This window comes from Callospermophilus lateralis, unplaced genomic scaffold (genome assembly GCF_048772815.1).
Source record: "Callospermophilus lateralis isolate mCalLat2 unplaced genomic scaffold, mCalLat2.hap1 Scaffold_45, whole genome shotgun sequence".
NCBI classification, from domain to species: Eukaryota; Metazoa; Chordata; class Mammalia; order Rodentia; family Sciuridae; genus Callospermophilus; species Callospermophilus lateralis.
In genome coordinates this window covers 9,906,039-9,923,556 of record NW_027514398.1, presented here as the reverse complement: position 1 = coordinate 9,923,556, position 17,518 = coordinate 9,906,039, and the positions used below count along the sequence as shown (strand labels likewise).

The 17,518-nt window shown below is 38.0% G+C and overlaps 1 protein-coding gene across 1 annotated transcript in view; it reads left to right on the top strand.

The window, feature by feature from the left end:
• Nucleotides 1–17,518, top strand: part of LOC143388954 (kelch-like protein 3) — a 133,942-nt gene that overhangs the window by 26,322 nt on the left and 90,102 nt on the right. Inside the window, 2 exon segments of the mRNA XM_076842361.1 lie at nucleotides 57–59; nucleotides 15,428–15,537. Of these exon segments, the coding sequence (XP_076698476.1) occupies nucleotides 57–59; nucleotides 15,428–15,537 (113 nt within the window).

Here is a 17,518-nt window from a genome sequence, read left to right as displayed (position 1 = left end):
AGTCTGCCTGTTCAGATTCCTGCTTCCAAGTGACACTCTCCAGTCCTCCTGTGTAGCTGGTACCTGGGAAAGGGACCCTAGTATCTTATGCAGCCTATTTCTTATATATCATTATTATTGTTTCCAATGACTGCTTAATTTTTAACCTAAGAGGCCAGGGCCCAGGTTTATGGGTACTTTGTTATTTGGCCATTCACTGGGCTGTCAGCAGAGCTGGTGGGGAGGGATGTTAATGGGACTTCATTAATGAGATGGCAATTAAAATTCCTTGAACATGTTGCTTACATCAGTCTGCCAAAGTTGAGCTGAAACCCTCCAGCCACAGGATGGAAAAGCCATCAAATTTCACATGCTCATGGAGAGAAATGGACTCCTCCTCCACAAAATTGATTGAGTCATTTGAGCCCTTGGAATAAAGTAATTAAATTAAGGGCTGTAGGAATGTTTGGCAAAGCATTTAAAAGTCATTGACCTCTGACTCAGTGAGGATCTTCTTATAAAACTGCTGCCCCAAGCTTGGCATCAAGAAATGGTGGTGGTGGTGGTGGTGGTGGGAGGTTTTACCATTTTTGAACACTTCCTGGGGTGCACACACTTCACGGGCATTGACTCATTTTAGTCACCTAACTATAATGGGGCCTGTTATTTGCTCAGTCTACAGGTGAAGACACAGAAATGCAGAGAGGTTTAGTAACTTGCCCAAGATGACACAGCTAATGAGTGGCAGTGCCAAGGTTCATGGTGAGACTGAGGCTGATATCTTAGATGATCCAGATCAAAGTATTTGGTTTACTTCTTCCCATTAAGAGAAAGGAACAAGCTTGGGGCTAGCTTGGGAGGTAGGCTGAGTCTTAGACAGTCCTGAAGAATGTGAAGTTAAGTGCAGTAATTATTTCAGAGCTAGTAATTATTTCAGACATTGCATTGAACACTGAAGATTCAGCTTCCAACAAGACAGACATGCCTTTTGGGGCTGCAGTCCCAAAAAGACTTCATATGGTAAGGCAGGGCGATTGGTGATATGACAAATTATTATTTCCTGTTTTGGGGGATTTGGGAATATTGAATACCACTTTAATGTAGCCTGTTGGAGGAAGATATATATATTTGTGACACCACCTAGTCCTGAAAAAGAGGCTTGGGGAGTGGAAGGACAGAAGCCACACTCAAGGTGAAACAACTGCAACTTTATTCAGCTGTGCTACATATTTATACAGTTTTCACACTAAGGAACATTTGTGCACCATATGGTATTTTAAGATATCATAAACAGAAACAAAGCAAAGAATAGTTTACTTATGAACTCCTTACAATGTACCGCCAAGTTTCCCAAGGACAGAATAACATCCCATTATCAAGAGAACATTACAAGGAAGAGCTATAATGAGAATCAGAGCTATGTTCCTCAAGGCACTGACCTGACTAAACAGGCACATGTTCTTAGAAGAACCCTGCAGGAGCAGGCAGCTCCAATTAACTCATTCCCACATGGATAGCTCCTCACATGTCCCCCTTCTTTAAATTATTTAAATGTACCTCATGAGCAAATTATTATTGAGGATTGTTGGTATATTTATGTAAAATGCACTGCAAACAAGGTGGCAGACAAAGTAGAAATAGTATTAGAAAGAACAATTCAAGCACTGTCATTAGAAATACTTGTTTTAACCAAGTATTTAACTAATATTTGTTTTAACCAGTATGTTAGCCATTGAAATAAATCCCATCCATCAGTATCAGTTGTTTTCAGCTAATGCCTTCAATTTGTCTAGCTTTTCTTGAATTTCTTCACTATTATCACTTATATTAAAACAACACATTCCTTTAATTCTTTCACATCCTTGATGATGAAATAATAGTAAATAGTCAATGGCAGCATGGTTATCCAAAATAGCTTGCCGCAATTGCTTTTGTTCTCTATTAATTAAGGCAATTGCCTGAGAAGTAGCATTAAGAACTTCAGCAAAATTACATCCTAAATGCTGCAATTGTCTTTGATTACAAGGTCCAAAATGCTAAAATTCCAACAAGAGATAAAATCATAGCCATGCCTTCAGCATTTGAAAGAAAAGTAACTTTATCATTACAAGACTCAGACAGGGTTATAGATCTCTTACTGTGAATATTATAAACAGCTTCTAATTGATGTTTATCAGGTAAAAAGGCAGTAAGGTGAGATAGACAACACTGACCAGTAAGATTGGCTAGAATATAATTATAAGTATGGTCACCACAAGTAAAAAACCACCCCAAAGGCAAATGTACATGACCATAACTAGCAACCATATTCTCAAAAGAATGACAAGGGAGAGAGGCAGACACTGATTTACATTTAGAACTGGTACAATTTTCTAAGCGAACACATTCACTATTATTTGCTATAATGACACTTGGTGTTATTAATTCAACAGGAATTTTGGGCTTCTCATAAGAAGCAATGCCCCAATTGGTCATATCCTGGTATGTGATAGTCTTTTTAATGGTAGAAAGGAATGTTAAGACTTTAATGGAATCTGCAGGTTTGCATACTGGTTGCAAACCTTGTCCCAACATATAATGCAAATCTATATCCTGTTTCAAGCAGAAGGACATAGTATTGAGAGATAAAGACAAAGGCACCCTGAAATTTTTTGAAGTCAAATTGCGAGGAATACCAATGGGCATAGCTGATGATACAGGAAGTAGTAAAGCAGTCAATATCAACTGTAGAGTAGGCAGCTGCATTCTTTCCAGGTGTTGGGATACAGCAAGTACATCATTCTGGTGGATCGGCATCCTGCAGGGCATCAACGGTATTTTCCTTCTTGTGGGGATTCAAAGTCATCTGTTTGAATTTGGTTATTAGCTGAGGATCCCGCGGTGTGTACCAACCTTTCCAGGATCCACCTCAGACTTTGGGCATTCTGTGGAAATACACAAACATAACCTCTACCCCATGTAAGAACGGGATCAGGACCTTGCCATTGATTAGTAAGTGGATCCTTCCACAGGACAGAAGGATATGAAGTAGATTCAGGACATCATAAGCATTGCACAGCAAAATATCCATTAGCATACAAATTTAAAATATTGATTACAAAAAGAGCATGATCTAATAATGACTGTGGAGATCGCATACTTCCCATGAGTTCACCCTTCTGTTTTGTAATTGATTTTTTAAAGTGCGATGTGCTCAGTCAACAATACCTTGTCCTTGAGGATTATACGGAATGCCAGTAACATGAGTAATAGAAAACGTTCTACAGAACACCTGGAAAGATTTACACGTATAAGCAGGGGCATTGTCAGTTTTTAATTGTTTAGGAATGCCTAAAAGAGAAAAACAATGTAATAAATGAGAAATAACATGCCTCACAGATTCACCTGACCTGGCCGTGGCTATCACAAAATGAGAAAAGGTATCAGTAGTCACATGTACAAATTTTAACTTACCAAAAGAGGCGACATGAGTTACATCCATCTGCCAAAGATGATTTGGCAATAAACCTCGAGGATTTATACCAAAATGGGGCACAAGTAATAAAGGTGCACAATTACCACATGATTTTACAATATGGTGAGCCTGTTCCCGAGAAATTGCTTATGTAGTGCAGGCATTCTGATGATGAACAGCATGTGATTTTAAAGCATCTTCCAATAGAAAAATCATAGGTCTGGTTAGTTGATCTACAATAGCATTACCTATAGAAAATGGTCCAGGTAAAGAAGTGTGAGATCTAATATGAAGAATACAACAAGGGAATGTTCTGACATTCAGGAAGTGTTGAATATGCACAAACAAGGACAATACCACAGTGTTATGAGCATTGATATGAGGCATAGTTTCTAGCAAAGGAATAGCTTTTGCTAACATAATGACTATCAGTATACAAATTACAAGAGTCAGGACAATCTTGCAATGCACAAAATACAGTGAACAGTTCAGTTTCTTGTGGTGAAGAAAGGGAAGATTGTTTCGTATAACATTTTCCATTAATAGAATATGCAGTAATTCCAGTATTAGATCCATCTGTAAAAATCAATGAAGCATTAGGAATAGGAGACTTTTTAACAATTTTTGGAAAAATGACTGTTGAGAAGAACAGAATTGTAACAACTTATCTGGAGGATAATGATTGTTCAATGTGCCAGAAAAGTTTAATAAAACCAGGTTCCAGGAATCTGAAGTTTGTTAGAGGCAATTAAATTGTTCTGAAGTATATGGAAGATAAATAACGGTGGGATCTTATCCAATATATTGTTTAGAAGCTTTGCGGCCTTGTTGAATAAGAGAATAAATCAAATCAGGATAAGTATTTAAAACCTAATTAGGCATAGATGGAAGATAAAACCACATTAAGGGCTCTTGTTCATATAAAACACCTGTTGGAGAATGAGGAGTAGGTAAAATACATAAAGAAAAGGGCTGTGAATAATCAATACGGAATTGAATGTTCTGTAAAGCCACATTAACCAAATCTAATGCTGATTTCATTTTATCTGAAAGATTCCGCTGAGATGTAGGATCTGGATCTCCTTTAAGAGTATCAAATAAGGGCTTTAATTGAGATGTAGTCAATTTACAATATGTCCTAATCCAATTGATGTCTCCTAGTAATTTTTGAAAATCATTTAAAGTTTTTAAATGTGAAATTTTTTAGGTGAAAAATAATAAGGATAAAGGAAATAACCCAAATAAGAGAAAGGTGCATGATTCTGAATGTTTTCTTGTGCAATAACTAAGCCAAATACTGTTAATGATTCTTTTTAAAGTTGCAAAACTACAAGACAAAATACTTTCATCATGATAGGCAAGAAGGATATCATCCATATAATGAATAATATATACTTGAGGAAACTTACTTCTAACTGGATGTAAAGCTTGATCGACAAATTTTTGACATAAAGTAGGACTATTGGCTATACCTTGTGGTAAAACTTTCCATTGATAGTGTAACATAGGAGCCTTATTATTAATAACTAGAAGACTAAAAGCAAATCTAATACAATCTTGCAGAGTGAGAGGTATAGTATAAAATCAATCTTTAAGATCAATAATAATATCAAGCTCCTTGATCCATTTTGAGTTAACTTTTGTGCATGGCCAGAGAAAGGGATTCAGTTTCATTTTGTTGCATATGGATTTCCAATTTTCCCAGCACCATTTGTTGAAGATGCTATCCTTCCTCCATTGCATGTTTTTAGCCCCTTTATCAAATATAAGAAAGTTGTAATTTTGTGGATTGGTTTCTGTGTCCTCTATTCTGTACCATTGATCCACCTGTCTGTTTTGGTACCAGTACCACGCTGTTTTTGTTACTATTGCTTTGTAGTACAGTTTGAACTCTGGTATCGATATACCTCCAGATTCACACTTCCTGCTTAGAATTGTTTTTGCTATTCTGGGTCTTTTGTTATTCCATATGAATTTCATGATTGCTTTATCTATTTCTACAAGAAATGCCGTTGGGATTTTGATTGGCATCGCATTAAACCTGTAGAGAACTTTGGGTAATATCGCCATTTTGATAATGTTAGTTCTGCCTATCCATGAACAGGGTACAATTTTCCATCTTCTAAGATCTTCTTCTATCTCTCTCTTTAGGGTTCTGTAGTTTTCATTGTATAAATCTTTCACCTCTTTTGTTAGGTTGATTCCCAAGTATTTTTTTTTTTTTGAAGATATTGTGAATGGAATGGTTTTCCTCATTTCCATTTCAGAAGTTTTGTTGCTGATATACAGGAATGCCTTTGATTTATGCGTGTTGATTATATTGTGGGGTCAGGCTTCGAATCCCTTAATAAGATGCCCATAGCCCAAGAGTTAATAACAAGGATAAACAAATGGGACTTACTTAAACTAAAAAGTTTTTTCTCAGCAAGAGAAACAATAAGAGAAGTAAATAGGGAGCCTACATCCTGGGAACAAATCTTTACTCCTCACACTTCAGATAGAGCCCTAATTTCCAGAATATACAAAGAACTCAAAAAATAAAACAATAAGATAACAAATAACCCAATCAAGAAATGGGCCAAGGACCTGAACAGACACTTCTCAGAAGAGGACATGCAATCAATCAATAAGTACATGAAAAAATGCTCACCATCTCTAGCAGTCAGAGAAATGCAAATCAAAACCACCCTAAGATACCATCTCACTCCAGTAAGATTGGCAGCCATTAGGAAGTCAAACAACAATAAGTGCTGGTGAGGATGTGGGGAAAAGTGTACACTTGTACATTGCTGGTGGGACTGCAAATTGGTTTTTATTGCCCAGAAGTAATTTTTCGGGGCCTGGGGTTGGCCCCTCCTCACATTTCCCGAAATAAGGGCATTACCAGAAGCATCAAATTTGGATTTACAATCTCTTGCCTAATGCCTACCCTTTTTACACCGTTGACAAACATCCGGTTGTTTTGATTTAGAAGAAGAATTTCGCTTAGGACATTGAAAACGTTTATGATGGGGGCTGTTACATTTAAAGCAATTGCCTGAGTGTTGTCTTTTATTCACTGCTATTACTTCAGCTATACTTTTGCCTTACAGGGCTACAGCAAGAGTTACTCCCTGCAAGTATGAAGTGCCTATATCAGCACATAACCTTACATAGTCAGATAAGGTATCTTTCTTCTTCCAAGGTCTAATTGCAGTCTGGCATGCAGTATTGGCATTTTCATATGCTAGCTGCCAAGCCAATAGCATTCCCGCATCAGCATCACTTATTAATTTGCTGATAGCATCCAGTAATCTACCAACAAAGTCTTGATAAGGTTCATCAGACACCTGCCTAATTTGAGAAAGTTCCTGAGTTTTTCTATTGGAAGAAGGTAATCACTTCCAGTCTGCTTGAGCTGCAGAGTTAATTTGAGCATAGGCTCCAGGAGGATATTGAAATTGATTTTGAACATAAGTAAATTGACCTTCCCCAGAGAGCATCTCATAATTAACATTATTATTTTCCGCTCTATTGCGTTCAGATGTTTCATGACAATGTTCTGCAAATTCAGATTTCCATAAAAGATAGTCACCGCTGGAAAGACAAGCCTTAGCCAATTGTTTCCAATCTTCTGGAGGAAGGGCGTCAGAAGCCAAAGATTGAAGAATAGCTTCAGTAAAAAGATCAGTTGGACCATACTGAGAACAAGTGGCTTTTAGGTATCTAATTGTTTAAGAGTTAAAGTAACATATTGTTGTTGGCCCTGGGCATTAACCAAAATAGGATAACAAGTAAACTCTTAAACATCTTCCCCATTCAATTTTGCCACCCCTGTAACTCGCTGCAAAGGAGATTGCCTAGGGAAATTATTTTTATCTAAGGCAGGCAGGGGAAGAGAGGAAAACCCAGCACACACATTATGCTGTGGGTTTTTTTCTAAATTGTCAAATTTAGTTTGTAAAACAGCCAATAAAGCAGTAACATATCGAAGAACAGGATCAGACAACACAGAGGAAGGATCTTTAGATAGTGGAGAAGGACAAGAATTGGAACTCACAAAAGGGTTAGTTGAAGAGATGTTAGTTGTATTAACAGTATCATCCTGTTTTTTGATTTCTGCCATAAAAATTTCATTATCATCTCATCTAATATGATTTAATTCAGTTTGATAATCAGGGGGAAGAGGAGCAGATGGTTCAGTGACCAATTTCTCTCCAACTTGTGCCCATTTTTTACTTTCATGCACAGGATCCAAGCTGTCTCTAATTAAGGTCCACAAAGAGAAAGTATCAATTGGCACCTTCTTTGGACCAAACATAGTATAATGACATTCAATTCTTTTCCAAATTTCTCCCAGGCAGACGAATTTATTGTCCCTTCCTCTGGAAACCAAGGACAAACCTCCTCTATAAATGTTAAAAAATGCTCAAGCTGGGAAGAAGAAAAATTCATTTTGTGAGCAGCAAGTAAACTTTTTAAGACTTGTATAAACAAGCCCCAGCTATTGCCATTACCCATTTTTAACTTCCACAATAACTAATGACTATTCACCCATCAAATACTCACTTGAATGTCCTCTCTATTGGGTGAAGGCCCCTTTTCTACTATCTGTTTAACTCCGATTCGCTATTCCCGGTTTTCGGCACCACTTGTGGTGCGCTAGACACCACCTAGTCCTAAAAAAGAGGCTTAGGGAGTGGAAGGACAGAAGCCACACTCAAGGTGAAGCAACTGCAACTTTATTCAGCCATGCTGCATATTTATACAGTTTTCACACTAAGGAATATTTGTGCACCATATGGTATTTTAAGATATCATAAACAGAAACAAAGCAAAGAATAGTTTACTTAAGAATGCCTTACAATGTACCGCCAAGTTTCCCAAGGACACAATGACATCCCATTATCAAGAGAACATTACAAGGAAGAGCTATAATGAAAAATCAGAGCTATGTTCCTCAAGGCACTGACCTGACTAAACAGGAACATATCCTTAAAGGAGCCCTGCAGAAGCAGGCAGCTCTGATTAACTCATTCCCAGACAGGCAGCTCCTCACATTTATTTATATATGTATATGTGTGTGTATATTATATATATATATATATATATATATATATATATGTGTGTGTGTGTGTGTGTGTGTGTGTGTGTGTGTGTGTGTACACACACACACGCATACACATAGCAGCGATTGAACCCAGGGGTGCTTAACCATTGAGCCACATCTCCAGTCTTTATTATATTTTCTTTAGAGACAGGGTTTTGCTGAGTGGCTCAGGGCCTCAGTTGCTGAGGCTGGTCTCCAACCTGTGATCCTCCTGCCTCAGCCTTCTGAGTCACTGGGATTACAGGTGTGTGCCACCATGTCCCGTGAGAAAGATCTAAGTGATAGGTTAGGTCTGACTTTGGAACATAGGACTGACTCCAAAATGCTTAGAACATCTTTCTCTTTCTCTCTAGCACCCCTGAGAAGAATTCTTAGGATTTTATGGTTTCTATATTGAGCTTTACCCCAAAGTCTTGCTCAGGACTGGTTTTTATGATCTTAGGGATTAAGGTAGTCATCAGAATATTTGTTATGATCAGATAGCCTTGGTTTCAAGACCTGGCTCTACCTTTTACTATTATGTAAGCTTCTGTTTCTCCATCTGTAAAATGGGGATGTTGATATGCACTTCAATAGTGTGTGGTAGCTACTATTAGGAGATGCCTCAACCTCCTCTACCTAGGCCTCCAGAGAAATCTTTTTCTGGGATGCGACCAGTTTTCTCATCCTTTTAACACTGGAAGTGTGTGTGTGTGTGTGTGTGTGTGTGTGTGTGTGTGTGTTGCATGGTGGGGAAAAAGACTGGAAGTTACATGTTGGCTCTTTCTCTTCTCTATAATTTCTCATTCTAATGGAAAGGAGCACACACATGATGCTTCATGAACTAGGATTTAGAACTAAAACCTTTAGTTAAAGTCTAGCTAGTTAAGGCTCTTAACTAGAACCCTTAGTTAATTAACACTTTTTCCTCTTTTTCTAGTCTTGGTTAAGGAAGAAGAAGTAAAAAGATAAGAAAAGTGAGTTTATTACTGGAGTGCTCCTCTGTAAGGAGCTAGCCTGTGGTTAAAGAATGCCTTGCCTCGTGGGCATTTGGCTCTTCCCTGTGATCTAGCCTTGCCTGTCTCTCCATTGCAAATCCTGGCACCTGGCACAGGTCCTATACTCAGTGAGTGCTCAGTAAACCTTTGTTAGGAGACTGACGTAGTATAGTGTAGGTGTTCACTAGACTCCACTACTGCTGTTCTCTATATGTGCTCTGAATTTTTCTGCTTCTCTGCTTTTGTTTCTACTTGAAGTGCTTCTACCTGTTATGACCTTGTAGACTTCGGGTTGGGAATATTGATGCCTTGCCTTATCTTCTTATGAGCCAGGAGGCCCCGCGTGGGCATCAGCTTGTTTTTCTTCTTTTTTGAAGCAATGCTGCATTTGCTACATCAGGCATTAAAAGTTATCTAGTATTTACAATAGTTTTAATAAATATTAGTTTTATATATTTGCTTATTAGCCTATAATACTTTTATGAGATATATACTATAATTAGTGCCACTTAGTAGGTGAGAAAACTGCTGCCAGAGGAACTTGAATAACTTGCATTACAAAGAAAGCTTGTTGAACTCAATGGAATTAAACTTGGTTGGTAAGACATTGCAGGTCCACAAGCTTTTAGTCCTAGAGGATGTCTTGATGCTATGGAAAAACTTTTCTGTTAGAGAAATGCTGCCCTCAGAACTGGAATTTGAAACAGAAACATGGGTTGGTAATAGTCATCCTTTGTTTCTAAAGAGTTTCTTTTTAAAAAAAATGTTTTAATTTTATATATTCTAATTAGTTATAAATGATACCAGAATGTTATTCAATTCAAATTACACAAATAGAGCACAATTTTTCATGTTTCTGCTTGAACACAAAGTAGAGTCACACCATTTGTGTTTTTAAACATGTACATGAGTTCACTGTCTCATTCCACCATCTTTTCTAACTCCATGCCCATTTCCTCTCCCCTGCCTTTGCCCTATGTAAAGTTCATCTGTTCCTCCCATGCTCCCGCCCCACAACTGACTCATCCCCATTATGAATCAGCATCCTCATATCAGACAAGACATTCAGCATTTGTTTTGGGGGGATTGGCTTAGTTCACTTAGCATTATATTCTCCAACTCCATTCATTTACAAATGCCATGATTTTCTTATCTTTTAATGCTGACCAATATTCCATCATGTATATATATGCCACATTTTCTTTATCCATTTTGAAGGGCTTCTAGGTTGGATCCATAATTTAGCTATTATGAATTGTGCTGCTATAAACATTGATGAGGCTGTGTCCTTGAAGTATACTGTTTTTAATTTCTTTGGGTATGGACCTAGGAGTGGGATAGCTGGGTCAAATGGTGGTTCCATTCCCAGCTTCCCAAGGAAACTCCCTACTGCTTTCCAGATTGGCTGTACCATTTTGCAGTCCCACCAGCAATGTAAAAGTATGCCTTTTCCCCCACATACTCACCAACAATTATTGTTGTTTGTATTCTTAATATCTGCCATTCTGAGTGAAGTGGGATGAAATCTTAGTTTTGATTTGCATTTCTCTAATTGCTAGAGACATTGAGCATTTTTTAATATATTTGTTGATTGATTGTATATCTTCTTCTAGTAAGTGTCTGCTCAGTCATGCTAATGAAGAGAAGTACAAAGAAAACTCAAATTACTAACGTGATAAAAAAGTAAATATCAAAACAGACACTGCAGAAATACAGAAGATAACTAGAAATTATTTTGAAAACTTGTACTCCTATAAAATAGAAAGTATCGATGACATCGACAAAATTCTAGAATCATATGATTTTCCCAAATTGAATAGGCAAATGATTTTCCCAAATGATACACACAATTGAAACAGATAAATTTCAATTGATGAAACAGAAGACACCATCAGACGCCTACCAACTGAGAAAAACTCAGGAACAGATGGATACACAACTGAGTTCTACAACACCTTTAAAGAAGAACTAATATCAATATTCTTCAAATTATTTCATGAGATAGAAAAAAAGGAGCATTTCCAAACTCATCCTATGAGGCCAGTATCACCTGATTCCAATATCAGGCAAAGACACAGCAAAGAAAGAAAACGTCAGACCATATCTCTAATGAACATAGATGCAAAACTTCTCAATAAAATTCTGGCAAATTAAGTACAAAAATACATCAAAAAGATAGTGTACCATGATTAAGTGGGGTTTATCCCAAGGATGGCTCAACATATGGAAATCAATAAATATAATTCATCATCTCAATACATAAGAAACATGTGATCATCTCAATAGATACAGAAAAAGCACTTGACAAAATACAGCACTCTTTCATGTTCAAAACACTAGAAAAACTAAGGATAACAGGAACATATGTAAACATCATAAAGGCTATCTATGCTAAGCCCCAGGCCAACATAATTCTATATGGAGAAAACCTGAAAGCATTCCCTCTAAAAATTGGAACAAGACAGGGATGCCCTCTTTCACCTCTTATGTTTAACATAATTCTTGAAATACTGGCCAGAGAAATTAAACGAAAGAAATTAAAGGGATACGTATAGGAAAAGAAGAACTCAAATTAGCACTATTTGTTGACAATATGATTCTATACTTAGAAGGCCTAAAAAATTCCACCAGTAAACTTCTAGAACTAGTAAATGAATTCAGTAAAGTAGCAGGATATAAAATCAACACCCATAAATCAAAGGCATTTCTGTATATCAGTGACAAATCCTCTGAAAGGGAAATAAGGAAAACTACCCTATTTACAATAGCCTCAAAAAAATAAAATAAAATACTTGGGAATCAACTTAATGAAAGAGGTGAAAGACCTCAACAATGAAAACTACAGATTGCTAAAGAAAGAAATTAAAGAAGACCTTAGAAGATGGAAAGATTTACCTTGCTCTTAGGCAGAATTAATATTGTCAAAATGACCATACTTCTAAAAGCACTATATGGATCAAATGCAATTCCAATCTTAAGAGCTTCTTAAAGATTCCAAAGTGAACTAATAACATATAGTCTCATCTTTGAACTTCAAGTGAACAATCTCAAGACATAGGTCATGTGTTCTTCCATTTTATGGATGAAGAAGACAAGGTGTGGAAAGAAGTGACCATAGGAGGTCACTTAGCCAGCTTTTCTCTTAGCCAAAGCTCTTCACCGTGTTCTCCATTAGTACAATCAAGGCAAAGTAAAATGAACAAAAAACCAAGTAATTGTTAAAAGTAGGTGACGACACTCAGGGAAGTATCTTCTGGAAGCAGAGTAAATACTTTCTGGGAAGCAGCTGTTAAGAGAGCTGAGTAATAATCTTCTACCAGAATCCTCTTCCCATAAAATCAAGGGCAATCCTATGGTGTGTGTGTGTGTGTGTGTGTGTGTGTGTGTGTAGGGGTGTGTGTGTGTGTGTGTGTGTGTAGGGGTGTGTGTGTGTGTGTGTGTGTGTGTGTGTAGGGGTATGTGTGTGTGTGTGTGTGTGTGACTGTCTCTCTCTCTTTTCTCTCTCCCCTCTTTCCCATCTCTCCTCCACAACATAGAACTTACTTTCTTATCTCTTCCTGTTTTCTTCACTATTTTTCCTCTTCAAATGATAGTTCTTTACTCAACCAAACACAAACATGGGAAGGCCAGATGTGGCTCTGGACCAGATAGGTTACTGCAGTGTGCAGGGCTCTCCTCTGAACCTGAAAGCTATAGGCTTTCCTGCTGACTTACAGAAGCAAAAACCAGCTTCCTACCCTGCTGACGCTGGCAGTTGTTTCCCTTTATAAAGAATCTGACCTTTAGGTTGGGTTTAGTGGCATACCTGCAGTCCCAGTGACTTTGGAGGCTGAGGAAGGAGGATTACAAGTTGGAGGTCTGTCATAGCAACTAGCGAGACCTGTCTCAAAATAAAATAGAATAAAATAAAATAAAAATCAGGGCAAGAGTGTGGTTCAATGGTACAGCACTTGTCTAGCATACATGAGGCCCTGGGTTCTATCCTCAACACCATGAAAAGAAAGAATCTGACTTTTAGGTTTTTCTTGTTATGTACAAACATAGTTCCAAGTTCCAGGATGGACAGGTTTTAATAGTGTTGACAGAGATCATTAGGCTTGCAAGGAGCAAGTGGAGAGCCATTTATTGTTGTTGTTGTTAGTGAAAGATGAAAGAGATTGTTTATAACTCCATCTTTGAATATAAACTAGTAACATTTAAAGTTTATGGGATGACATCATTACTCTAAGTACATATATGAAGACATGAATGGTGTGAATGTACTTTGTGTAGAACCAGAAAAAATGTGCTATATATCTGTAATATGAATTGAAATGCATTCTTCTGTCATAACAAATTAGAATAATTTTTTTAAAAGACATACAAAATAATAAATATACAAAATGTCAATATTAAAAAAAAGAATCTGGGATGAAGGGAATTCACACAAGAGTCTGAAGTTATCTTCATATAGAAAGTTAACAGTGATTTTTGCAGGAAATAATTACATCTTAATTTCTTTGATTTTTGAGAAGTTTATGAGTGTGAAAGGGGCTTACACATGATCTGATTTTATTTTTCCTTATGTAAGTTCAGCTGACTTGATATTTCAGGAGGCACCCTGGGATGGAGGGACCCTGAATCTCATTTAAGAGGGAGCCAGACCAGGGCTGGTGTTGTAGCTCAGTGGTAGAGCATTTACCTAGCATGTGTGAGGCACTGGGTTTGATTCTCAACACCACCTATAAATAATAAATAAAATAAAGGTCTATAAACCACTGAAAATATTTTTAAAAAAGAAGCCAGCTAGACCAAGAAGGGATGCTCTCTAGTGAGAATTGGGTGATGAAGCCCAGAAGAGAATCCAAGAGGTTATCAGGTTGGGTAGAGTTGCAAAGAAAGAAGTGGGAGGCTTGGAGGGCAAGGAGCACACTTGTTCCTCCATGGTGCAGGGTTGTGAGACAGCTGAGAAGGGATCGAGGTCTAGGACAAATGACAAAGATACTGTAATCCCCAGAGTTTGCCAAACTAGAAATCATCTATCTTTGGGTGAGTTCACATTGGAAGAGCTTGTAAGACACAAGCAAAAAAGGTAGTGTTACTTTCATTTTACAGAGGGTGATTGTAAAGTCCAGAGAAGTGATGCTTTTGTTCCAAGGACACAACTCATAAATGGCAAAGCCAAAATTCGAACATAGATTCCTTCTTTCTGAAGCAGGTGGATATAATGTTCAGTACTAGCAGGAAGAGGGCACAGGAAAATGTCAGGGCAGGAATTGCCCCTGGAGTTTTCCTTGTGTGGACCTCATGCATGTGGGTGTTGCCTTGTTCTAATTGTCCCAAAATTCTCTTCCATCTTAAAGCTTTACACCTTATAGCTGGGTGTTAGGTTGGTACTGCTGGTGAACCAGAGAACTAATATAATAGGTGTGACTTTAGGCAAAAAAAAAACCATTATGATCCCATCTTCTGATCTCTTAGTGTTGACCACCTACAAGAATTCTCAGAGACTTCTAGCCAACCAGCTGTTCTGACCCACTTGGGTTTGCCTGAGCTGCAAATGGCAATGGTGTTTGTGCATTGAGGGGAAATGAGCTCAATTATATAGGCTGGTCCGAGTGGGGCTCTGCAATGCCATTATAATATCATGGAGCATGAAAAATATATGACCTCAGATTTCTCTGCCCCATATTTTTCTGTGTTGATATTCATAACATAGTATCACACAGGGCAATGGATGCCTGTGCTGCTGAATTAAAAAGCCGGTTTCCCTTTGGCCAGATTCCTCTTTGTCTCTCCCTCTTCCTCCACCCTGGCCTTAGATCCTCCAGCCCAAGTCCACAGTTTGGCATGGTTTTGGCTCTTGAAGAGCTGGAGTGGGATGTAACTTTTTTTTCTTTAATACTACTACTAGTACTTTTTTTTCTTTTTTTTCTTTTTTTTGAACAGAGCAGCACTTTCCAGAGGTGATGCTGGGGGAAGAATTTCTTAGCCTAAGTCTGGACCAGGTATGGAGCTTGATATCCAGTGACAAGCTGACCAATTCTTCAGAAGAGAAGGTATGGAGTGGGCTTTGGGTGACACAGGAACCTCACTTTTGAGGTGGTCATGGGACGAACTCGTGGTTCAGTAAGATCTTTTATTCAGAGGCAGGAAAAAAAAAACCTTACTATTTTTTTCATCCTCCTAAAACAGGGGTGGTGGTGGTTTCTGACTAATGATCATTATATTCTCTACCCTTTTAAGAAGAAATGGCAGGGGTTAGGGTTGTGGCTCAATGGTAGAGCACTTGCCTAGTACATGTGAGGCCCTGGGTTCGATCCTCAGCACCGCATAAAAGATATATAAATCAAATGAAGGTATTGTGTCCAAATACAACTAAAAAATTATTAAAAAAAGAAATGGCAGAAGTTATGGTGGTGATAGCAAAGATGCTTCTATTTACTGTGCACCATAGTTTGTCAAACTCTCTGTGAAGTCTTTATGATCTTCAGTCCATTCAGCCTTAACCATATCCTTGAGAAGCAGACTTTGCTGTCATACCCTTGTTAAAAAGAGGAAAACTAGTTCTGATTCCTCTTCTACCAGAAAGAACTTCTTTGCTCCAGGGGAAATAGTCTGCTGCAGTGAAAATAGCCGAAGCTTCAGTGTTGGCCAACCACTTCAGTGTTTACAAATTAGCTGTGTGACCTTGAGTGAGGAACTTTGCCTCTCCTCTGTTCCCTTACTAGTAAAGCAAGAATAATGGTATTAGAACAGATTCTTCAGAGCCTTTGAGGTGATTAAATAGGATAATATTGTACACAAAATGCCTGGTACTGTACCTAGTTGGTGCTAGGTCAGCATCAGATGAGTTTATTCTTGACCTTGCACCTAGAATCAATTTCTTCCTCTAATTTAACAGGATAACACTCACCTTGTCCTTCTATTTCATTGTAGTTAGTTCTAAGCTAATCTTACTTCCTATACCCAACTATTAGGTACCTAATCTTATTTCTTCATCCTCAGTAAATATTTCTTGAATCATCTTAGTCCACTGTTAACATCCCAAGTTGAGGTCCTTTCCTGAGATAATATTCAAGGAAAAACACTTGAAAAAGATTTTACATCACACCAAACTGCCCAATGGCATGGGTTTAGAGAATGAGGACATATTCACAAGTACCTACCTTTCATGCTGGGAAGGTTTGATTGAGAAGAAGAGCAGTTGTTTATTGGTCCCCAAGTCCTCCAATGGATCCCTAAAAGTGACTACCACAACTGTGGGCCCTGATTCCTCCCTCCAGTGGATCCCCAGAAAGTGACTAGCACAGCAAGCTCCTCCTCCATGGGGAGGAGGCCTCTTCTTCTAGTATCTCTGATATGAAACAGTGTCTCCAGGGAAAACAGTGCTCTGGCCAGGTCATACATAGTTCCTTTCCTGCTTTAACCTCAGAAACTAAGTGCCTTTGCTTCTTTCCAAGTTTATTTACTGTCATCTTTGGGTTTTGCTTCCAAATTGGCACATTTGGAAGGAATAAACCAGTCAGTTAATTGGCTTCCAAATGTGCCAATTTGGAAGCAAAACCCAAAGATGACAGTAAATAAACTTGGAAAGAAGCAAAGGCACTTAGCATATTCTCACCTGTAAACTGAGAAACAGAAGAAGTCATATAAACAAAAGAGTGTTCAGAAGTGTTAGGGCTGGCTGTCACCCTCCTACCTTGAATTCATGCTGGCCTATCCTGCTCTGAGGTCATAAGTAAGATTTCTTCAAGAAAGGGTCTATAGGGCTAGGGTTGTGGCTCAGTGATACAGTGCTTGCCAAGCATGTGCAAGGCACTTGTTCAATCCTCAGCACCACATAAAAATGAAAACAAAACAAAACAAAAAACAAAGTTATAAAAAAATTTTTAAAAGCTTAAACACATTTTTTTTTAATCTGTGCTTGCTGTGGCAGGATTCTGGTTGGGATCAGGTAATTGTTAGGGAGAGGCAATCTGGTGACCTGTAGACCATTGGAGTTTTGGACTGAGGCAGACCTGGTTCCGATATCTGCTT